Source organism: Varroa destructor, unplaced genomic scaffold (genome assembly GCF_002443255.2).
Source record: "Varroa destructor unplaced genomic scaffold, Vdes_3.0 BEIS01000004.1, whole genome shotgun sequence".
NCBI classification, from domain to species: Eukaryota; Metazoa; Arthropoda; class Arachnida; order Mesostigmata; family Varroidae; genus Varroa; species Varroa destructor.
The window spans coordinates 5,603,589-5,627,918 of NW_019211457.1; the positions used below are offsets into that span (position 1 = coordinate 5,603,589).

General features: G+C 39.9%; 2 protein-coding genes across 7 annotated transcripts; one reads left to right on the plus strand and one right to left on the minus strand.

Annotated features, from left to right (window-relative positions):
* The first annotated feature begins 144 nt into the window (after positions 1-144).
* Akt (AKT serine/threonine protein kinase) lies at positions 145-17,995 on the plus strand. 3 transcript variants are annotated; one of them, XM_022805631.2, is made up of 11 exons: positions 145-851; positions 6,055-6,156; positions 7,935-8,068; positions 10,285-10,398; positions 10,705-10,866; positions 11,062-11,151; positions 11,658-11,759; positions 12,309-12,377; positions 12,600-12,780; positions 12,974-13,350; positions 13,909-17,995. In XM_022805631.2, exons 2-11 carry the CDS (start codon positions 6,072-6,074, stop codon positions 14,155-14,157), a joined length of 1,563 nt encoding a protein of 520 aa, XP_022661366.1. In that variant the 5' UTR covers positions 145-851; positions 6,055-6,071; the 3' UTR covers positions 14,158-17,995. The 3 variants fall into 3 exon arrangements, with proteins under 3 accessions (XP_022661366.1, XP_086843271.1, XP_022661368.1); XM_086987145.1 differs by lacking the exon at positions 145-851 and adding an exon at positions 1,959-2,103; XM_022805633.2 differs by lacking the exon at positions 145-851 and adding an exon at positions 6,691-6,780.
* Positions 17,996-18,303: 308 nt separating this feature from the next.
* LOC111250414 (uridine diphosphate glucose pyrophosphatase NUDT14-like) lies at positions 18,304-23,524 on the minus strand. Of its 4 annotated transcripts, none has more exons than XM_022805634.2 (6): positions 23,266-23,519; positions 21,280-21,456; positions 20,783-20,943; positions 20,008-20,143; positions 19,697-19,822; positions 18,304-19,434 (listed from the first exon to the last, which is right to left on the minus strand). In XM_022805634.2, exons 2-6 carry the CDS (start codon positions 21,397-21,399, stop codon positions 19,291-19,293), a joined length of 687 nt encoding a protein of 228 aa, XP_022661369.1. In that variant the 5' UTR covers positions 21,400-21,456; positions 23,266-23,519; the 3' UTR covers positions 18,304-19,290. The 4 variants fall into 4 exon arrangements, with proteins under 4 accessions (XP_022661369.1, XP_022661372.1, XP_022661370.1 ...); XM_022805637.2 differs by lacking the exon at positions 23,266-23,519 and adding an exon at positions 23,033-23,204; XM_022805635.2 differs by lacking the exon at positions 23,266-23,519 and adding an exon at positions 21,635-21,694.
* Positions 23,525-24,330: the final 806 nt, after the last annotated feature.

Below are 24,330 nucleotides of genomic sequence, written 5' to 3' on the forward strand. Positions count from 1 at the left end.
AAAAACAGGTGCTTGCTGCTCATCCGCTGCGTACGCACGGCGCGTTCTTTAGTCCACGGGACAGGGCGCTAGCCACAGTCGTCTAGCCACTCAGTCCCAAGAGAAGACAAGCCTATCATCATCAACAATAGTACAAGAACTGCTATATAAGCACCGTTGCCTCCATGCTAGCTGCCGTCGTTGTTGTTGGCGTGCGGCAGTCGCCGACTACGTTCATTGTATAAGAGCGCTGTGTGAGTGTGGCAGCATCGAGATCGAATAGTCATCGCCAACATAGCTAACGCGCGAGCGACAGACGGACAAAGTTAAGGAGAGGAGGCGATTGCAACTGCATACGCGGACGACGAATAGCGGCGACCTATCGTCGTCGTCGACAACGACGACGTCGTTGTTGTCGCTCTGTCCATCCAAGCTAGATGAACTATTTCGATGGCTATCGTCAGCGACACAACCCCGCCACGATAACAAAAAAAGCAGCACATCAGTGAGAAGTGCGAGGTACACATGATGCAGCGCCGGGACCGGATTGAGCGTCCGCGGTACTAGCGTTGCACTGTGGCATGCGATTCAATGTTCGATTGAGTGCTAAAATCAATCAACAGCGGCATAAGAGGCTAGCTGAATACGCCGGCGACGGAGTTGCGGCTCCGGAAGCAGCCCAAACAGGAATAAAGCCGGCCGACGGATCAATGACAAACATTCGACAACGCCAACGGAGACGATAACACTGACGTGTGCTGCTGCTGATTACTGATCGTAGAACCCAACCCAAATCGACCCAACCTCTCCATCTTTTGTGGTCAGAGTTATTGCGGCTGCTGCTTGCTCTACGGTAACAGTGAAGAATCAAGGTGAGTACAGGCCCAAGCTGAACGAGCGCTATGCGTCCTCAGACTACTTGCTATAGGCAATTTGTTTTGATATTGTCCATTGTCTACGTCTAATTCATCTAGAAATCAACTGAGAAGTGAAACATAGAATGAACTTGAACTGCTTAACTTGACTTAGAAGATACGGTATGATATGATAAGTAGCAATGATGATGAGGCCAGTCGAATGGAGGTGTGCGCTGGCGTGCGTTTCGCTACGTCGTGACATCAATAACAACAACAGCAGTAATATTATCCAGGGAGCGCTAGTTAATGGAACGGGAGTAGGCGGTTAGAACGATCAAACGGGACCCGTCAGCTAGTAGAACCGCCGGGTAGTCATCAACAAAAACAACAAGCCATAGGCAGATAAACAGATGAGCGAGAATAGAAATTCCCGCATATGAGGGTGGGCGAGTGAAAAAGGAAGTCGATCAGTGAGTAGTAGCAGGACAAATTTCATTAGGTAACGAAACTGGATTTGTTTATGTTATTATTGTCATTATTGTTACGAACACGGAAAGCTATTCGAATAATTAGTGGATACCCTCCAAGCGCCATTAACTAACTGTCTATTGCGGCTGACGAAAAATGTAAGGTGGCTAGGTACTCTGCGAAAATGCTACTAGTACTTATACTAAAACCTGGATTTACTAAGCAGCGCGCAATAAAGTTTGCGGCTAAACCGTAACAGAAAACGCAGAGTGACTGCATGCGTCACTATGTGGGTATGTTTAACTAACATCATGAATGATAAGAGCAAAAGTTGAAAACTACTATTGAAAAATGGCGACGACTACATCATCAATGGCGAGAAATTTACATGCAACAACAATAATCAGCGGCCGTTTACACAATGAACTGTTCCAACCGTGCTGTAGTAGAAAAGGGGCAAATAGATAGTTGAGTGACCATGTGTCCGTCCCAGAGCGCGCGTTTGCAAATGCTTACTCTTGAGCCGGTCTGCCTCTTTTTCTTGCCCCCAACGAATGTCGAATTGCGCAGGCTGCAAAACAAGCACTAGTCAAATTTCCCCTCTCCGTCCACTCCCCCGATGGAAATAGACGCGGATGGTTAGTAGTTGTTGTTACCTTGGCGGTAGTAGTAGTAGGAGCAGTAGCAGCAGCGATACTAGAGTGATAACAGCGACAAAACGAGTGGTCGAACGAATGTCGCCTGTTACCTGGCACTTGTTTACTACCGGTTTTGTTTGGGACCTTACGGCCCAATAAATGTAAGTGTCGTTGTTGTTGTTACATGTCCGTTTCGGCCAATATATTCGTTTTTGGGCTGCTGTGGACACAAACAGTCGTCTTTGTAATGTAGGTACTTCTGTAGTTTTGCTGCAGAATTTGTCGATCGAATAATCTCGAGTCAGTTGCCTGCTCAGGTGCCCGTCTCTTCAGAACGGAGCGCCATCGCTTTCAGCCAACGAAAACATTATTCACATGAAGATAGTCGTACTGGTAGTGTGCGCAGAAAACAGGTCAGTATCCAGAGACCCTCAGAAAGAACGAAAGAAAACAAGAGTCAATAGCAAACAGATATGATGTTTAAAAGCCATGTACGTCAGCGTAAGAAAAATGCATCGCCAGAACTTCGGTACCATGGGGAACATTCGACATGACCACTTCTTGTTACTGCGGGGTTATTCATAAATTGTTATTATCGCTATTCATAACAATCCATAAAAATATAAGTCGATTCTCTTAGGCATTATTCTTCGGCCGTCATCTCGTTGGGCTGCCGTACATATATGAATTTGTAGATTATTATGAGTAGCTAGCCTTTTAGTACGATAACTATGACTATTTAGGGGTTAGTATTATTATTATTAGTTAGCAGATAGTGTGATCTTGTTATTTTCATTGTTGCGACTGCCGTCCCGATCCGCTTGTCGTCTTTCATCCCCCGTTCGTTCATACCTATTGCATTTGCCCCTTTTTACCGCCGCCGCCGCCGCTGTCGTTCATGCATGTTATTCGAACGAGGCTGATGCGTCGTTGAGACTGTTGTTGTTGTCGTCGTCATCTCCTCGTAAAATTTTATCGCGGGCGTATGGATCGACAGACAGACAGACGGACGGACAAATAATACACCGCTCCGATATCTCATAGAAAATAAAATTATATAGCGAGTTGTGTACTGCCGGCGGAATGTTGTTGGTTTCACGGCTGTTGACAACGCTGCTGCCGCGACTGCTGTCGTATCGACGAAATAACTTTAGTTACTTTTCCCGTACTGTCGCTATCATACTCTAAGCTATTCGGCTGTGAAGAGGCTGCGTCTTGCTGGCGTTTATGCCGCTATAGCTGCAGTGTTGTTGCTCAGCTGTGGACGACAGCAGGCCCATGTGGTCTCGCGATGCTGTGATGCTGCTGCCGCTGCTATATGTGGGTTGCAGCGATGGACTAGGCATATATAGATAAGTCTTCATAATACCCACGAACTGTTTACCGTCGTAGAAAAAGGTGATTCTTATGTGGATGACAATAATAACAGCGAAAATGGGGCGTAGTTAACAGTGTTTACTACTGGCTGGAAATCAATTCTGGCACAACACTGTATTACCGGCTTTGTGTTTATTTGTATTAAGGGCGAGGTAAGTAAACGTCCTAGTTCGGGCGATCACGTGGTATCAGGGGGTTTTCCAGCACTATCGGGCTTTGTTACGTTTAACCTGGTCTTAAGTACATGTTGACAGGTGGACAGTGTTGATCTATTCAGAGATGCTGGGACCAAATTGTTTGTTGACAACTAACGTAAAACTATCATTCGTGATCCATGCGTGTGCTAACTGGACAATAATATTTACCATAGTACCAACGGGCTTTGTAATATTCAGTGTATATATATATATATAAAGAACAGTTACAATGCTTTTCAAATTATGCTGTGCACTATGCAACAGTGTATAAGCGTCCAAATGCTACAGTATTTGGACGCTTAATAGATCTAGCACACGAATTGGATCAAACATATGTATCGTTTCCTAAACGCCGTTCGAAATCGATAAAATTATTAAACGACAAGTATCCACCAGACATAGAAAGCAGTTTCTGGGGGCGAGGCTATGTAGTTGAGGGCTGATCGCAGCGAAAGTACTTGATACTGCTACGCTCCACTATTGCGTTAATTTATGCCGTTTAAAGCTAGACAATATGATTGGAGGGAGGTGCACAATAAAAGTAATTGTATAAAGTTGGATATTCTTGTTTATCCGGCATATAGTGCGCTAGATTGATTAACAGTCAGTTTTGATAGAAAATGCTACGTTAAGAAGTACTGCAAGAAGACTGTAAAGGTTTAATATTTTTAATCGTTACGCACGTTAGGTTTAATTTATTTAAACGTACACTGGCGATTTATTGTAAAATTACATTAAAAAAAAATCGGTAGGCTTCATTTCGACAATGTTGCCAATGAAGTGGTGCAAGTATACCACCGAAAAGTGCTTTTGAGGTAGCGCAAATGGCCTTTATAATGGTTGTTGTTCATTGATCTAATGGTTTATTTGACACCGATTTAGGAAGCTTTTGCGATTACCGAGTACGGCCTCTCCGTCCGAAGAACTCAGTATAGAAATCGACTTCGCTTGTGAGATTAGACATATCACATAAATTAAACATTATCACCTGTCTAGAAAGAGAGTCAATTGTGTTTCGCGATAACGGCACCACCCTAATATTCTTGTTAATTTGCTGAAATTGTCTCTCCCCTTAGTAAATAAGGACCTTTCAAAATAGATAGCATGGAGAATTAAAAATAAGTCTTCTTTCGAGGAGAGTGTTTACATAAACTGTGCCACTGTGACTTGGTGTAGTTTAACTTGATAAAAATGACGGCTACGTAGATCTGCTTTGCAAACCAAATTTGAAAACTCGATTTACTTTTGTAATGCCTAGAGAACGAGCTGTTATTACTACATTTATTAAACGAGTATCCAAAAATATACCTATTCAATATATGCAAAGGAGCCTTTTATGATTCTTGATTTCCGTGCGTAATGTAGTTCGATTGACCAAACTTTATTAATGTAGTATTTGCAATTAAAATGTACCAAACATACCCTTTAAGAAGGGCAGAAATAAAGCATTAATTTACTCAATATTGCGGGTTTTCCATGGCCTATATTTAGCATATAATTATCGACTAGTATAGTTTATTGCTACTTAGCGTAAATGACAAGAAACGACTTGCTCAAAACCATGCAGTAAAAAACTAGCTATGTTTCTCTATATTGAGTGAGAGCAATATGTATGAAGGGCTTTAAATGAGTAATTTTTGTTAGTTTGCCAATGCGCAGTTGGAAGGTAAAATAGAATTAGTTCAAGGGTTTTAGTGCCGTATGGCATCAGATCGTCCCTATAACAACGATATCTCCAAATGTCTGCTTGCTCTACGGTGTTCCACATGATTCGTTTGTTCGACCAAATGCTTGATCACTCCGTTCAGAACAACAGATCGTTCTTTTTTTAAATAAGGCAGTTATTACGTGCAGACGATATTATCGGGTTTGTTTCTATATAAACCTGCATTCATTGATACATTTGCCGACAAAACGCTACAATTACAACTACAAAAAGTGTTGTTACTACGAATTCCGGGTAGACATCTGAGGAAACCGCTCACATATGAAGAATTGCTAGATAATGTTGCGTCAATGATTTAAACACAGCCGATAGGATACCCCATTTCCTCTTCGCTCCTTGACAACTAGTACTGGTCTGTTCTGTAGTAACAACATCAACAACAATAACAACATCGACATCAATGATGCACTCATATAACAATTTTGCAGCACAAGCTTCGGCTCGCTTATTTCTCATGCAAAGCATTCTGTCAACGCAAAACAAATACGTTGATCGTTGTTTTTATAATTGTTTGTAAACCAGTTATTTGTTTTTATAAAGATAATATGTTACGAAGATAACAATAGACTACACAAGACAAGTAGTTCATTTGATATTTGATTTGAAGGTATCGGCTGTATCTTCCGTACCCGGTGAGCATGCTGCCGAGACACAGAAACGAAACAGAGAAACTGTCCACAGAAGATCCTCGCTGCGATTAACATAATGTAACCTTTGTGGTTTTTCTGCCCTTGTGTGTATTTACGTGTGAAAATAATACTATGCTTTTGTTTAATTCGCTTGAACTCGTCTTTTGTCGTCATTATTTTCAGGTGAAGGAGCCACCGACATGAGCGCGACTGTCGAGGGCACAGCAGTCGCCCCTGGCCCAGAGGGGCCGAGCATTGTCCGAGAGGGATGGCTGCATAAACGAGGTATGGTTTGAAGGCTTGAAAAAAGCTTTTCATCTCTCTTAAATTTTTGGGATTGCGGACCTTTTTCTGCCTAAGCAGTTGCATTTATAGCATGGTGATAGGTGACTGCAACCAAAAGTGTAACATTTTAAACATATATATATGAAGCCGGGAGTGACTGAACGCTATCGTGATGCTTTTAGTGGTGATATGTTTTTGCCATTTAATTGCCAGCTAATTTCACGGAATCATAGTAGCGACAGTAGGCGATTGGACCTCCAGTAGATAACAAGGTTGTAACTGTGCGTCTGCTTTCATTAATTGTCCATCGCGCGCGCTGCACATTTTGTTCCATTTATATATATGTGTGTCTGTGTAGTTAGTTCACGGTTTCTTGTTGTTGCCTTTATTTAGCGGATAGAGTCAGTAGATCTGCTAACACCAACCAGGTACTTCATCGGCTAAGCGCATGTTCCATTGTTCCACTTGATTTGGATTAATTTAAAATCAGACACGTTCGATTTTGTTTTGCTTTTTTTGTCTTGTTCTGAACAGTTGCGCGGAAAATGTGTGACTCTGTGTTTGACAGATGTTTCGTTGTTGGTGAAACGTTTTTTGTCCTATCATATTAAAATAGTGTAACAAGTATGTACTTTTTCTGTCTTCTTTCTTTTTAAGTTAAAAGTAACTTCTATTTAACTATAATATTCATTATTATTTATTTAAGCCAGGTGTGAAGCATGGGTTTTACAAAGTTTCTCATGAAAATCTATGGCTTAGACTTGCGTTTTGAACTCCGATTGGTGTACGAAATTTGTAATAAAATTGACGCCTTATGCAGTAAGGTGTTACGATAACAAAGCACAGTTCTTGTTATTGTGATGAAATTTCGTAATGTCATAAATTTCTTCGGCCGTCATCGTTTCCCAGTAAAACACTAATCCTAGTGTCGTAAGAAAAACATATGTACTTGTTGTGGTTGACTTCGGCGTCGTTTTTTAATCATCTCATTATTACGTTGTTTGTTATGTCTATATATGACACTGCGATTAGTACAGTGGTTACGTGTTTGTTTACTTTTTCTACTTTCGGAATTGAAACGGTCTTGAAACCGGGGGTAGTCGAGGTTATTTTCGAGCTGGAGAGAGCCAGCCGTCTGAAGCAACGATGCTTAACCTAAAATTTATGAACAGCATGACCCGCTTTAGTACCTATAAATTTTTTGCTTTCCATCGATCTGTTTACCGTTTTTCGTAGATTGCGGTGTGAGCGACGCTGATGAGATGGATCTGATAGAGCTCTACCAAAGTTCTATTATCATGCACAAAAATTGCTGATTACTTAGTAGAACGAACAGTAACAGCAAGCCTGCATAGATGATGATGATGTGATCTATGGTGTGTGTTCATGGGTGTCTGTATGTGTGGATGTCTGTGTGTGTTTCGCTGTAATCAATCCGGTTCGTCACGTACAAACGGCGCGGTCACTAACTAAACAAAAGCTAAACAAAAAGTCTTCCTTGAAAATAGCAGTGATTAAAACGCTAACTCTAGTTCTTCAGGGTACCTGAGTATTTACGGTTAGAAAGCAAAAATCAATCCATGACTCACTTAATTGTTTATCCTAAGAAATTATTTGAACGTGTCGCAATAGGCGATGTATGTTAAAACATACATATTTGATGTGCACAGAATGTAATTTCTCTATAGTAGAACTACAATGTGCGTACCAGACGCACGCGTCCTTTTGCTAGCTGTTTCTTAACGGTTACTTTGATTTTTGCTTGTCTGTTTTGAAAGGTGAGCATATCAAGAACTGGCGAAAACGATACTTCATTCTGCGGGATGACGGTTCACTGATAGGATTCAAGGCTCAGCCAGAGCCCGGTCAGTATTCAGATCCGCTGAATAACTTCACCGTCAAAGACTGTCAGGTTTGTAACGCACTGATGAATAACGGAATTTATGACAAGAAATTTTTGCAACTGAAACTAGGTGGTTTTACTATAGGTACCCTCATATACATTCACCATCCTTATTTATCTGTTTGTGAAGAAATACGTCTATTACTAGAAAATCGAACATCATAATTACAACATCTATTAACAGGTATTCTATAGTATAGTCGTAGACACTCTCAGGAAAATTTGTCAAAAAAGAACAACTTTATCGGCTAAATACACGGTCGAATAAAACTCGAGCTCAACTAGTAATTTTGTGAAGAGGTTGCTTATTCTAAACAAGTTTGGATACATTCCCTGTTCGACAGGGGTCCCTGTTCAACGAGTTATTCATTTTTAAAAAGTGTTCATAACTGCATAGTCTTTTTGGACGTGCTAATTATAGTTATTAACCAGGCGGCAGCGCTGATTTTGTATTCCTGTTTTTAAGAAGGTTGCGAGCAACAAGTAATTGAATAAACTCAATCTTGCATACCTTTTCGTTGACTAACACAGTGGAAAACTCGTGTTAAAATAATATCATTCTTCCTAGCATTGTCTCTGTGTTGCTCTGATTTGTGCCAGGATTTGAAGCATTATTGTTAAATGTTCACTATACTTGACGAAGCCACGATATTTCTATGGGCCTCAACTGATCCACTGGTATTGTTCGCACTTGCATAATTGGTGGTGTTATTTTGAAAGGAAAGAAGTGGAAAAGGTCGAGTTCTGCTAATGATACCTAACAGCGCCTTTGATCACCCCGACCCTTATCCCTGGTCGTTATGTGACCAATCGGCTAACACTCTCGGTTTGAGTTTTTTTGTCAAAGTTGTGTCGCTGGTTGAAGGCACAACATAACTAGCTTGTTTCCTGTCAAGAACGTGTTACTTATATAAAGCTTTCGGTTGTCTCGCGGACTCACGTTCTGCAACGTATGTAGCATTACGGCATTTTGTCACCAGGCAGGCAGTGGCCTGGGTAGGAGAACGGCAGGTAGTTTTATGAGAGTCCACAGTGCGCGAGCTGGCTTATTCAAGGCCGTTGTACCAAGCCTTCGTGAGTTCATCGAGCTATCTTATTCTCCATCATCTCATTACCTCCGCTATTCCTGTTTTTAGCGGCAGAATCATAGCAAATGACTGACATGGCTCATAGTGATGGCTCTAACATATTGGATCAACAGTAATATTTGTTGGCGTAATTTTAAGAGATTCGGCACTTTATGATTTTAACGTTCAACAGACATTAGTCGGTTACCACGGACGTTTAGCAGACTGCTTACTAGTGCTATACACTACAACAATCTGGAATTCACTAGTATTTTTATACAGGTTGTTCAGGATAAATTAAAACGCATTTTAACGAGCTGTTTTCGGTAGTAGACAAACATTTATCGGCTGCTCTCTGTGCTAGAAGGCAATTGGTTTTTACTAGAAGGAAATTACGGAATTAGGTTTTCTGACACGGATTTAAGCCAAACAGAATGTGTATACTAGGGATAGATTGAAAGGGCATAAGAATAATTCAAAGTGACTTTGAATGTAATTTCTAGTATTACAAAAATGGTGATACAGGATTAACAAGATTCTGTAATTAAGCCTTAACTTTTTGCGCTTCGTTAGTTCTGTTTGACTTTTTGACTTTTTTGGACGCTTGGGTTTTGAAACAGATCGCAGCATATCCGACTACACTATATGTAAGATATCTATTCCGGACTGGTTGGAAGACTTAACCAAAATGTAATATAGGTGTCATATTCGCAGAGCAACGATAATTTTTTAGGGTCAACGACTAGTGTCAAAAAAGACATGTTTTCAGTTAAATTTCTCAATTAAAACTAGTGCGGAGTATTTTGTATTCTTAGCATTATTATTATTATTATACGTCTCTCACATATGTTACACTGGGGTTTGGCTAAAAGGTGTACCTCGATAATCTCATAGTCGGACTCACAAAACTTGTGTTGTTAGGCAGACCCTTGTCTTAGTCATGCGCTTACTTTAGGCCTGAAACCCCGATTGTCGCAACCCGGCTTATACAATTTGAAGATACATATTCCCTATTCTCACATTAGGGACGCTGCAAACCATCGTCCATTTAAATTCACGGTGATTTTTCAGAAACTCTCATTTATACCATTATTTAAGCACAAAGAACTGCTGCTTGATTTTCTCTAAGTTTTCACATTTATTCGATACTCTTCATAGGTAATGCGTCAAGAGCGTCCTCGTGCATTCACTTTCATCATTCGCGGTTTACAGTGGGCTCAGGTCATCGAGCGAATGTTCTCTGTCGACAGTCACGAAGAACGAGAAAAATGGGTGAGTCCCGTGCACGATCCGTGTATCAAAAAATATAAATATGTCTGCTTCTAGATTTAATTCATTTTAGTAGAAGTGTATTCAATAATGAACGCAAGCATACGCCGTATCGAATATGTTGCCACTTTGAAATGTATACAGATATTTTTCTATCATATATGATAGAAAAATAAGTGCAAAGCGCAATAGTTTTTACTGAAGGTAAATAGTTTTTGAAGCGATTAAAAATACTAGGTATTTCATTTGTCCTCCTATCTTATCTTACAATAATATATGCATATATCTTTTTTATCCCGACTGGAATAGGTGGCAGCGATTGAGTATGTCGATCACAATCTGCGTCAGGACGTTGAAATGGCTGAGGAGGCATCAACACTGGAGCAGCAAAGTCTCCGTGATAAGTTCAATGTGTCGACTCGCAGAGACGCCTCGTCGAAAATTACACTTGAGAACTTCGAGTTTATAAAAGTCTGATCATGATTTAGTACTTGCTGGTTTGGTCCATAGTGATTATATTAGGCGACGTATTCGTTCAAGTAGTTTTTACGTAAGTGGGTGTTGTCCGCTCCACAAAATGGTACACCCCTTTTGCCATTAATCTCGGGAAAAATAGAACGGGACGACGCTTAATTCCACTAAAAATCCTAATTGACATAATTACAGGTGTTGGGTAAGGGAACTTTCGGCAAGGTTATTCTGTGTCGAGAAAAAGCGAGCGCTCACCTCTACGCCATAAAGATACTCAAAAAGCAGGTACGTCTATGGACGTAGCAGATTATTCTCACCTCACCATTTTCTGCCCGCGTTGAAGTACACGCTTTCATGTTCTTTCAGCGGCTTCGAATTTCCAGGGTTGTGGTAGTGCAAACAATGGTAGAGTTACTACCCATTAGAATAGCCCTCAGGAGCTTTTACGGCCGTGACAATAGTCGTGAAATGTTTGGCAGATGACTAAAAACGTGTCGCGCCTTTTTAATACATCTCGTAGACCCCACCATCTTATGCACCATTAGCTTAGTAATTTTCGAACATTATAAAATCCGATGTTTTGCTTGGTCATATATTACCATTATTCTGAACGCGCTGTACGTGCATAGCATTGCCTTTTGAAGGTTCCCACCTTGTCAAGTGCAATTTTTAACATAAAAGGATTGACTTCTTAAAAATACAATAGTGTACGTAAATCTATTGAGAGTCCAATGATTTCCAATTACTTATGGCTTATTATTTCTTGCCGTTATTATTAATCCTCTGTAAAGGTGGTAATCGCCAAGGACGAAGTGGCTCATACGCTCACGGAAAACCGGGTCCTGCAGACGACGTCCCATCCATTCCTCATTTCGCTTAAGTATTCTTTTCAGGTACGTGAAAAACTTGATAGTAGTACAGAAAACAAACAGTTCTTTAATGCCTCATCTTCTAACTAGGTGTTTTACTACTTATAAACCGGGACCTATTGGGGTTTTCGTTACCTAAGATTTTAATTTAGAGTTTTTATTTTTTAATTTATCTCACTATGGCAATAAGCCAGAACCCAAACAAGCCGATTTCGACAGGTTAGACGAAAAAAGACGAACGTCAAAATTTTCAAGATTTGATACTGCTAGATATACAATATTCAAGTACAGTGTGGGGCAAAGGTAAGCCCACGGTGGTGGGATAAGTATAATCTACGACTCGAGTTAGAAACAGATTAATTAGTTTGAATTGTAGATTTACGTCATTACCGAAGCTTTAACTCGTTTTTTTCCCGGATGTAGGTCTAAGTTTATCTGACCATGCATATAGAGTAAACAACAAACTATATAAGATATAACCTAGGCAAGGATTTTTCGCAGCAAGCATTAAATATTATAAACCAAAAATCGCAAATATTTTTAACTTATGCTGGACTGTTTCAACATTCACAGACAGCGGATCGATTGTGCTTCGTAATGGAGTACGTTAACGGAGGAGAGCTATTCTTTCATCTATCACGGGTAAGATTTATTTGCGCATGATCTTAATGGCCACATCTGGTCTCAAAGATTATTTTCAATGGAAACAGGAGGATTACATCATGAGGCAATCAATCCGTTTATCTGAAGCTGAAGCTACATGGTCTTAAATTATAGTTAAACCTAGAATTGTGTTAATAGCAGAGATATCGAAGCAGTTAATCATTTTACCTGTGGAATTATTTCGTTTACCTCCGGTTACAGGAGCGCGTCTTTGGCGAAGAAAAGACGCGTTTTTATGGCGCCGAAATCTTACTAGCTTTGGAATATCTTCACGAGCAGGGAATCATTTATCGAGATTTGAAACTGGAGAATCTTTTACTTGACCGGGACGGACACATCAAGATCGCTGATTTTGGCTTGTGTAAAGAGGATGTTCCCTTCGGTCAGTAACCTATAGCTTTGATAAAAATAGTTTTCTGCTTGTAACATGGTCCTTGGCGGCATCTGAACTACCTGTAACTATTTTCCATATTCGCGTTGATATTCTTCTCATAGTTATAAAGTCACTCAGTAGGAATCGCAGCTTTACGCTACGCTTACCTAACTTTTCATTTGTATTTTCGTCGGTTCAACAGGACGAACGACTCACACATTTTGTGGGACGCCTGAGTACCTCGCACCAGAGGTGTTGGACGACACGGACTACGGTCGAGCCGTCGATTGGTGGGGCCTTGGTGTTGTAATGTATGAAATGGTGTGTGGCCGATTGCCGTTCTACAATCGGGACCACGATGTCTTGTTTGAGTTAATCTTAGCAGAGGACGTACGGTTCCCGCCTACGCTAGGTCCAGATGCTCGGAATCTTCTGACTGGTCTTTTAACGAAGGAACCTTCTCAACGATTGGGTGGGTCGGAACGAGATGCTCAAGAAATTAAGGAGCACGCGTTTTTCTGTCGAGTACCATGGGAGCTGCTACTCGCAAAACAGTTGACGCCTCCATTCAAACCGCAGGTATACATCCCACGCTTAGGACAACAAATGAATGAGGAAGGTATACGGTCAAAATGTTGGCGTGTCTTTATTTACATTTCAATTCTAGACGCGTACTACTTATCAGTTATGTTAGAGAATACTACCGTTATAACTAGTGTTTTAATTCGCGGTTTTGAATATGGATTCAGAAAGCAATACGGATTTGAAAAAATAGATTTCCAGTAGAGTGCTGCCTAGCAGCAAATGGCCTAGCGAACCATATGCATTGGCCTCTCATTAGCTGGTGCGTACGTTTGCATAAACCGCTACCAAAATGTATAGGCAAAAGACAAGTGTGTTTGCTAAAAAGAAAACGTACCGTTTTGTCATTGTTCCATAAGTAGACACATCGGTTATTTCCGGGGGGCAAATTATTGTCAGTTAGCGATGTATTTGATATAACCAGGTATGAAAGGTATCTAGTCAGTATTACAAATACAGAGCTAATAATTTGCTTCTCAATATAGATGCACTTAAAGTAACACACCGCGTGGCTTGACGATTCTTCTCGTTTGGCTTGTTCCTTACTATTTGTAGGTGACATCTGATACCGACACCCGCTACTTTGATCAGGAATTTACAGGGGAGAGCGTTGAACTTACGCCGCCAGATTACCATGGAACAGACGCCGCCAATGCTGGCCTTAACTCGATCTCGGAAGAGGTAGAGCAGCCGTACTTCCAGCAGTTCTCGTATCATGGCACGACCAGCCTTGTCGGATCCGCTGGTTCAGCGGCCCGCGCCGCAGCCGATACTCCCCTTCCACTGCTGGAGCCGACAAGCTAATTGTCTGTCGCCCAACTTCCTAGCCACAATTAATCAGTTGTTTCCACTCGTAAGCGTCACTGTGTGATGATGAATTCGGGCATAGTCACACAATTCAGCCATTTACGTGTATACAGGTGTCTTATGGCGGACGCTTCATAGTAAAAAAGAGCACGGGTCGGACGCAGAAACGCTGTGCGTCTGGCCCAGTCGATACAAGCATGTAAATCGCTTTACGGCGAATGTTCGACAAGCGCCTTGACCGCACGGACACTTGTTTTTCTAAGCTCAGCCATACCTCAGTAAAAAGCGGCACAAAAAGGTAAGCTGCGTGTGTAACCCCAGTTCGGTTAGCGGGTAAGCGAACTTGTGCAACGACGGGATTGTGGAGGAAGCCCTTTCAAAGGGGAACGCGCGCAAAGTTTCAGCAAGTTAAACAAACTTCCGACGGCTCTCGAAACAAGGAGCAGACACATCGCAAAAATTGTACATACACACAAGGGAGGAAGAACGATTACTGTGGGTAATAAATGAAACTTTTATAGGGAAGTACGCCAACAACGTGTATTCAAAGGGTAAGGGAAACAAGGTTGGACTAGAATGCAACAAACGTAATGTGGGCATTGGGTATCTTGCCATGCTAATGCACGTAGTTCAAAGCCTTAAAACAGTTATATACAGAGCGGTAAACGTGCAGTGGATAGAAAAAATTTGTATCTTGTCATTCGCTTTTCTTTATTATTGCGTGGGATGAAATCTCAATGGAACGGTGCACTACGAACAAGATACTTAGCGATTTGATTTGGGTAGAATAATGCAAGAGGCATATATACAATGTGCGCAAGAGACTCATATATATACTTACGTAACTGCTGTTGACACAGATTATGCTAGCAGAAACGAAGCAATGTGTGTGATTCAGTTTCGAGGAGACGATCTACCATTGCCAAGGTACGTGGAAATATATCAGCGACATGGTGTCAACAAACTGTAGGCACTGCTTACTCATTACGATGGTACCCTGAGAAGTGTTTGACAGTAGATAATACTACTGATGATAATGCTTAACTGCTACAAATATATATATATATATATATATATATATATATATATCGCAAGAGGACACTCCCCTATGATATACAAATATATGTGTAAGTGTAAACATCAATATGTTTGCAGCCCACAGAGCTGAGTAAATATAACTGACAATAAATGAGTATGCTGATGATAATGGTTATGATGAGTGCTGATGACCTGAGTTACTATTCTCGTAACAACGAATAAATGGTGGTGAATATAATGATATACAATAAAGGCCGAACGACAGACATGAAGCTGAGGCCAATAAAAATGAGGATGGTATCTTTGAAGCTCAACGAAGGCGATGACAAAAATTCTGAGTATGACCCGTGTACCGAGTGTAAAAATGTAGCGATTATTTAATAAGGAACGGTATTACCTACGCATAATTGGACAGAAAAATAAACAGACATACGGTGTCAGGCCAGCTCTGGTGCATGGCGAGTAGTTATATTCGCAGTGCAAAATGTACAAGGTGTGGGGCCGATTTCAATGTATAGGGAAACAATCGCTTAAGAGAAACATTTTGAAAGAACGGACAGTACCATCAACTGACCATCTCTCTTGATCTTGGACGAAGGACATCTAAAATGACTTGCTGAAAGGGATCTGATGGAAAGACATTATTTTCGGCATGATTGACAACAGCAGAATCGGAAAACATTGACATGGCCCAAATCAAATAGATTTAGGCAATCGTCCTATTAATGTGTTTTCCAGCTTCCGCATATGGACAATGACTGGGTCGCGCAACTCACTCCGTTGGTATCCAATTTAGCGGACGTCTGCGGCCCTGGCTTATCCTCAAGAGGGCGTTGGCGATACTCTACCTGCTTTGCTGCCAAATGAGGCATGGAGGATCAAAGAATAAACAAAACACTACAAAATAAGTGGAAAAATGACTTTGTGCGACAGACTAGATTTGGGCTGGATCGTCGAGATGCGAGAGGTTAATTTGGAAAAAGCCTGAAAAAGAAGGTGATGCCCATATGAATGTATGTTTATCTATAGCATAAACGAAAGCTTGGACTGCGACAGCTATTGACTTCAGTTGTAGATATACAGTAGCAGCAATAAATGAAGAAAGCAAAAACTGAGTCTGGCGAACGAATCGACTATATTGTCTGTGACTTATCAGCTTGAGCATGAATGGTAACAGCTTGAACCAGTGTGGTAACGGTAATTAGTAATAACGAGTTGAAAAAACATGAGACTGTATAGATGAAGGTAAAGATAAGTTCGGAGTTTCTATTACATCCAGCAAAACATACGGTGTCGAAGAAAATGTGGTTGGGCTGGTGATAAGAACATCGAATGCTCGCACGTAAGTGTGGTACCGCGCGAATCAGTCACTGAACAGGCTTATCAGCCACGAAAAACGCTAAGCGGCCTATTAAAACGGGTGTCCAATAAAAAAACATGAAAAGCAGCAACACATATTGAGAAAAAAGTAACGCAGTAATGCCTCTTTTTTTTCGGCTTTTCATCCTTGTCGCTTTGGGCTATATTTCTTCGTTGTAAATGCTACAATCTTTTACTTCCCGCGGAATCAATTTAGCGTTATAAGCGACAAAATGTCTCTATCTGTCGTTCCTACCTATTTAAGACTGACCGTTTGATAGCCTTAATTTCTTTTATCGCCTCCTTCAATCAGTTTGGTCGGCCTCGCAATACCTTGTCTTTGATTATGTGTTTATGGATTATTTTGCATATCAACAAAGAACCTCAACAGTTCGAATCAGTAGGGTGGACTCCTCAGTAAACGCTGTTGCGGTGCCTCACGCAATGGCACAAGATTTCGTCATTTACGGGAACAATGTTAGAAATATATCTAATATAATGATACATGCGAATAACTATTTCAACAATAAAACAACCACATCAACAGATACTACAATAACGCGTGTACCACTGCTGCAAAAACAAACGATAATAATAATTATTATTATATGAAGGATGATTATATTGATAAAATTGATGCTAGTATTGTAATCTACCTACACAAATCGAATATTCAACTGGTGAGTGGATAGGTACGCGCAACATGACTCCGAAGCCAACCCATCTTATGCGGAATAAGGCTTAAACGAGAAATTTCGGAAAAAACGAAACTTATTTGTTTATAGCCTGACCACGTCAGACGGGAACGGACGGACAATTTATAGGAAACGTGCTCGAATATGGATTTTTCGAAATGTCGAAACGAAATAAAGACGAAACAATGTGACAGCATATGTATACATGTATATCACATATAATCTCACATTGTTTGTCTTGCGACAGTGACGGATGGTAGTTCTTTAACTGTGAGAAATAAGGGCAGTCACTATGCTCAGACTAAAAAGTTTAAATGGTTGCAAGAAAACGAATGGCAAAAACAAATCATGTTTTTTTTTCTGATCACACGCGTCGCATATAGTGATGTCTATATATATATATATATATATGTCCAATAGAATTTTGGTGAACACACATGGCCCTCATCACTGTTGCTATTGAAATGGCAAAGAGAAAGATTTCTATCTCACAATGATAATAATTACAACAGCTGACTTGCCCATTTGGAAAGATATGACACACGACGGCATTGATGGTACTAAATATCTGGATAGTAGTAAATATATCTAATGCACATAATAACAGAAATGAAGAAACACACAAGGCCAGATGTGGGTCAGAAACAATAGAAAGGCTTTTGAATTTTTGGTTGATTTGAAAATGACCCAGCAAGCGATAAAATTAATGGCAGTTATAATAAATTCCGCGCATTTTGATATCATGTCGATGTGTAGTCATTTTCTGATTTTAGATAAGGTGCCCAATAAAAATGGCGATCGAAAAGATGCTACTACAAGCAGCTTTGTGACTCATTTATGTATACGTACACATTTAGGAAAGTTACGCTAATACGTACTCGACTAGCCAAAATTTGACTGCTTTAAATAGCCCAGTTATACTACAAAACAACTAAAGATAGAGGTATATCACAAGATATCTCTATTTTTCAGTCAGTGCATGTGCAGCGGCCATGCGCACCTTTAATAACTTAAACGCGGGTCGTGTAGTCGATGAAATCGAGCCTAGGGGTTGTATTAACTGAGTTTTATTCATCCGTGTTCACAAACGCGCTCTTGAGTAGCGTCGTGTGGCCCCATCGGTCGATCCCGCTAATATCTAATTACATTTACATGCGTTTTGATGTAGTTCATATACAGAACAACAATGGTTAAGTCGTATTCCGAATATATTTGCTTTTCATTTTCTGTTTCTAACCATTTCTGTAACGTAGAACCGTGATCCTGACGTTGATGTCACTGTCCTGTTAGACCGATTTTCCTTTACTTAATACTTTGTTATCATTGTATAATGTGTTAAAGTTTAAATAATAAAAAGTAACTTGCTTAACGAGCCGGAGCGTTTCCTTTGTATAGCACAAGATTTCTTCTAAGCTATTCAAGGCCTGCGTAGTAATTCTAAAGCATGATCGTTATAATTAGCTATATACAGACGTGAAACGATGAAAACTTTTCCATATAACAATACCAGCGCCCCTTAAATCTTAATGAAATATACTATTGCAATATTCAGGCACGTTCGCCTTCTGTTAAATCAATTAACACCAAACTCTGAGCACATATGAGTCAGAAATTGGTTTTTCAGAAAACACGCAAGCAAAACTGCCATTTTTTCTACCGTATTTAACAATAAATGGAACAATTTGTATTCAGATTAGTGTTCTTTCAGATAATTAGGTCTTTAATGAAACAATTGCTTTACGATGATTCAGTATTTCCAGGCAGAGCTAAATGTAGTGCTGATTTCTTTATTGCCTAAATTCGTATCTTTCGATAAGATGTGTTTTTTTAATTATACGTATATCCATATAGATATTATACCAATGAAGTTGACAAATCAAAGTGGAATGGAGTTTAAGAAACTATTTCTGATTACGGTTCTCCTCGCTTTCCTTCTACCCATGCCAGCAACCTTTCCCTATTAGATCTATAACATTGGTTCGCATATTTCATTCGTCGGCTGTCGTTTACACGGGTCGAATTTCCATATTAACATCGATTACTTGTCAGCCGCTTCCTTGGCTGCGAATTTACTGGCGTGGTTAGCTAACCACCACTGAACGGCGAACAGTAATGAGGGCGGGCGCATAATAGATTCGTCCATAAGAACACTTTGTGCTTCGGATGGACTCATCTCGATCACCTGGAAGTAATGGTGTATTGTAGGCTTTCTTAAAAACCTCTGTGGGGATGCGCGTAAACGTCCGAGAAAAACATTGGCCACTTTTAATTATGCTTCAAGTCTACACTAGTTCTTTTTTACCTTAAGAAGCTGTCTTGTCACCAAGTACCTGATTTTTTTTGTAATTTAATGTGAGTAAATGTTAAAGACGTTTCGTTGAAATCTGAATAGATAGTACGTTATTAATTCAACAAATCAGGTTTCTCAATAATTTTGGTCTGACCTGTATCATCTCGCCTTCACTATCATTGCCGCCCCCTGACGAGGTGCGGTCTTCGTCGCGGACAACGGCATAAAATAATGTCTGCTTTGAACCCTGAGTCCCCACACCGGAACGATACGCGGTTACCTAGAACCACAATAACGAACATGTATTGAGGGGATCAGTTTCCTATAAAATCGGTAATTGAGCCAATTTAGTTCGTAGACGGTAAAGAACGTCACAGATTATAGTATTTTTAGCGAAAAGTCACGACCTAGAAGCAGGCATGATTAATCGTAGCTGGTTTTTTTTAGTAATTCTAGGTAACATACCTTTTGAATACGATCAAGGGGAACGTGGTACCCAATCTCCTCTTCAAGTTCTTCTTGCATGGTCTGTTCGACCGTTTTATCTTTGTCCGTAATGCCAGCACAAAGTTCCAACGTCAATCCCAGGCTTCCCGGGTAACTGGAATTTCGAAAATAAAATCACTATATTTTTTGTATTCTACGTATCGTACTTAAGCTATTAGGTATTACTCGAAACTACTCGCTCGTTCCACCACGAAACGAAACACTGTGTCTACGTCCGGCTTCAGACCTTGTTTAGCAGGCAAAAATGATACCCCTTTCGCTGTCACGGGGATAAAGCTTGCTTAAAAGTATGAAAGCTCCCCACTATAAACTGTGTTCTTCATATCATTTAGTGCTCTCTCCCCTGTTTCAAGACTTTTGAAAAAGTTTTCATTTTCTATTAAGACTTAAATATTTGACAAATTAGTGTATGTTTGTTAAAAAGAATTTTTACACCTACTTTACCGTTGCTGTAGCCGACGCAAATTATTCCGCATTGAAAATGTTTACGGAGACGATATTTAAACCTCTACCTCTAGTCACCGGTCACTGATAACTTGCATTCTGTACTTAATATAATAATCACTGATTTAGAATTGTAAGTAATCATTTAATTTGGCATGGATGTTGGTGTGTTTCGTGAATAGGTCCATACAAAAAATACCTCGCAAACAAATATAGCTCGATACGAAGGAAAGTAATGCTGAAAACATACCACATAACATATAATCGATTATTCGTCACGGATACATACCGATCTGTGTCCACCACCCCATTTACCGAAGAACACCGGTTCATGTAAACCCCAGGTCTAAACTGTGTCACAAAGAGGAGTCGGTCTCGCGTTGAATTATAGACGATACAGGCAACACTGTCATGCACTTTACACAAGTCCCAAACGCGTTGTCTTCCATTCTGGAAACGTCGCACAACATCGCTATTAAAAATTAGGTATCTTTCTTGTAAGAATATATGTTCTTCTATGCGATGCAAGTGACTCGTATCAGAGCACTCATGAGAACTTTTGTCATATTGGCCATGCGGGATGATTCGATGATAAACAATACTAAATATAATTAAATAATTATTAGCGGATGTCCGTTATTATTATTATTCTTTATAAGGAGGTTACAGAAAGGCGTATCTTCGGAAAACTAACACATAGCAACCAATAGGTAGAAGTTCAAGTGCTTCTAGGTTTGTTTCTATTTGCGTCTATTTGACGGCAAAAATCCTTTAAGCCGAGCTTACCTGTTTATATTCCATTCGATATGGTTTTATGTACGAAGATTCAAGGCAATCCACAATACGAACGTCGCAGATTTTGTCCATGATTTGTTTTTGGAGCAACCACACACGGTTTTTTAGCATGCAAAGGCCGTACGCTGTTCCAACGACTCACGATGCGTAGTTCGCCGCTGGAATGAACTAGAGAATGAACGTTGAAAATGAATCAAATTAGAAAGGGCAATGAAGCAAAGAAGAGGAACAGCATTTTTGAGTAAACTTGAGTTCTACCCTATATAGAGTAATGAAAGAAAATTCTAGTAAAAAGCATAGTTGGTTTATTGCGATAGCCTCTTCATACTAACTCTTAGATATCTACCAATATGAGCCCGTTGAATCGTTTATGTTAAGCGTTGTTCGCGGATACCTCCGACTGGCAGTCGCGGTTACACATTTTAAACGAAAGAGAAAAACATTTGTGCAGCTTTTAATTCGATGCTCTTGAATAATCGTGTTAATTTCAAACTAAAATTACACTTTCTTGGTAGGGCAAATCTAGTATGCGTAGGCATCGGATACCATCTAATGGAATACCTAACGGCGAAAGCGGACATAAAACTCGAAACAGAGGTATTCGATATCAAAGGGATTAGGAAATACCGTTGATGTGAAGCCATCTTTCATATTCCGCATAATCCTTAGACAGTATCTGAGTAGCTTTCCAACGCTGAGTGTTTTTACTATCGCACATTACCAACAGCTCATTGGATAAATCACTGTCATAGGTGATGAACAGTCAGTGAATCCTTAATGAAACCTGTCTACATGTATCAGTCAATCACACTGTAAATTGAGTGAATAATTTCAACGAGCACTATAAACGGTAAAAAAAATAATCTCTAAATAAATTTTTATGGCTTCTCGAATTAAATAAAATAAAAAGCTTACGGCAGATGTTAAGACTATAGGATGGACATGTTTGTGCAGTTGAATAGCGCAGATATAACAAGAGAGGTTTAGTAATGCTCCTGAGGCAATCTGAGGTCCTCGGAACCCTTTAAGCAGCTGCCATTCAAGCTCCATCGTTTAAAGGACAAACACTACAATATCTTCTTCTTAAATTACATGCGCTAATATTTCGAGCTTATCAAATACTCTTTATTATCATGTATTGCAAAGGTTTTCTCATGTTAACACATCTTTCAATCTATATGGCTCTATATGGATACAATCGGTATTCAATGAAGATAAAAGATGAGATATTTCATAACCCAAATGTATTTATTAGATATATTCAGTTTTGCTTTTAATCTATAAATCGTCACGGTAGTACCATTAGTGAAACAGGTCTGTTTTTATTCCGTTCTTTATAGTTGGTCTTCTGTAATTAACAACATGTAATTTATACAGTCACGTCAAGCGGCCACGGGTATCGCCGATATCATATCATACACATCACTTGTGTGAATAAAGCGAGTTAGTCTTCGTTTGATATTTGGAGCTCGAAGGAACAAATCGAGCAACGTATATTGGATATCAATTATAAACAGTTTACGATAATTCTGACGTGTTGTAAAACACGTAAGTATGTTTTCTAATTGATATCTTTTTTTGTGGTAATTTGGAGCCGGCATCGAGATAAAACAAAAATTAGAAATTATCATTTAAAACGTCATAGCTTCAATTCGCTTGTACACTGATGGCTCCCGAATAATGAAATTAGATAGTCACTGTGTTGATACAAAATAATATGTTTGAAATATATTATGAAACTCACCGAAATCTACGCGGCCCACTTACGATACTAAACCTTTCAATTTTCAACTAAATCTTCATAATTTCGGCTAAGTTTTCATTGGACTAAGAGAAGCAGTTTTTGTTTTATGCATTCTTTATGACTTTGCTACACACAACGTAAATATAGTGAAAAACAGATTCGGGTAATGCACCAATACTACATATGCGATTACTAATGCATCTAACACACGAAGTAAGTCGCATACGCGTTACCTTTGATCTCTTTAATATCTCGCAGTCTCTAATGTTTTTAGTTTTCAACTCGAAGGCAAACTTTAACCCTAGATGAAACGTTGTAGATGCGATTTAAACTAACTAAATCTGGCTACCGTTCTACAGCGGAACGGGGCCTGTTACTCAATAAATTCACAGAGAAAACAAATAAGCAGCCCATAACTGATCAACCTCACAGACAACCGAAACAGCAACAAAACACAGGTAAGAGATGCTGTCCTCAAATAAGAAGATCAGCTGATCACAATCGTTCGTAGTATTTTGTCCCCTCTCCTCCATCAAACGGCAGTATGTCGCCCTCTCTACATGAACTGCTCGCTAATGGAAGTATCGCGCGATCGTCTGCTATTGGCACCAACAATCTGAGTGAATTTGAGTTCAGGCGGTATAAGCACGTGATGTTGGTTGGACATAACTGCCAGTTTATCAAAAATGTTTTCTTTGTGTATTACATTGAGAATGTATAAAATCGGGTGAAAGTTCATTGCGAGTCTTTGGTCGTTAGCAAGTCTTGGCTCTATTTCCTTTACGTGTAATTGTATCACATTTTTTCCTGCCGCTACTTTTATAATCTTGACTTTGAAACTATCAAATGGCATTTACTGTTAAGGTATTTTTGGCCTACTCTGTATACTTGATGATAGCGGCGTTATTGAAAACGCTTTAAAATTTTACTCCCTTGAGCCACCTCAGGCACGAAGTGTCATTTTTCTTGCATCATTCAACTGCGGAAAAGAAAAGGAACGTTACCTTTTTGCACGTACTAGGATAACCTTCGCATTAAAAATCGGTGTGCCTAAAAAACCTAGCCTGCCTAAAGCTTCGAACTTTCGGTGATAGTGGTCACCTGTTAGGGCTACATCCTTTCTGTTTTTGAGTTCTTCCGCTAAGTTGGCAGTATGGCTTAAGTGCTGCTTCTCGGCTGATAGATAAATAAGACAGTTGAAAAATCGGTCATAAGGTTGTTCCAAATCCGGAACTTCCCCCTGGTAAAAACAAATAACGTTATTCCATCAGGCCGTTTATTGCCAGGTCTCTGACGAC

Bases quoted from the DNA above. Each gene is read 5' to 3' on its own strand.
- Akt (XM_022805631.2), top strand. From the start codon at position 6,072: ATGAGCGCGACTGTCGAGGGCACAGCAGTCGCCCCTGGCCCAGAGGGG. The intron at 8,069-10,284 runs GTTTGTAACGCA...TACTCTTCATAG, and splicing joins TCACCGTCAAAGACTGTCAG to GTAATGCGTCAAGAGCGTCC. The intron at 10,399-10,704 runs GTGAGTCCCGTG...CGACTGGAATAG, and splicing joins ACGAAGAACGAGAAAAATGG to GTGGCAGCGATTGAGTATGT.
- LOC111250414 (XM_022805634.2), bottom strand. From the start codon at position 21,399: ATGCTAAAAAACCGTGTGTGGTTGCTCCAAAAACAAATCATGGACAAA. The intron at 20,144-20,782 runs GTATGTATCCGT...TCGAAATTCCAG, and splicing joins GGGGTGGTGGACACAGATCG to TTACCCGGGAAGCCTGGGAT. The intron at 19,823-20,007 runs GTATGTTACCTA...TTGTGGTTCTAG, and splicing joins CCCTTGATCGTATTCAAAAG to GTAACCGCGTATCGTTCCGG.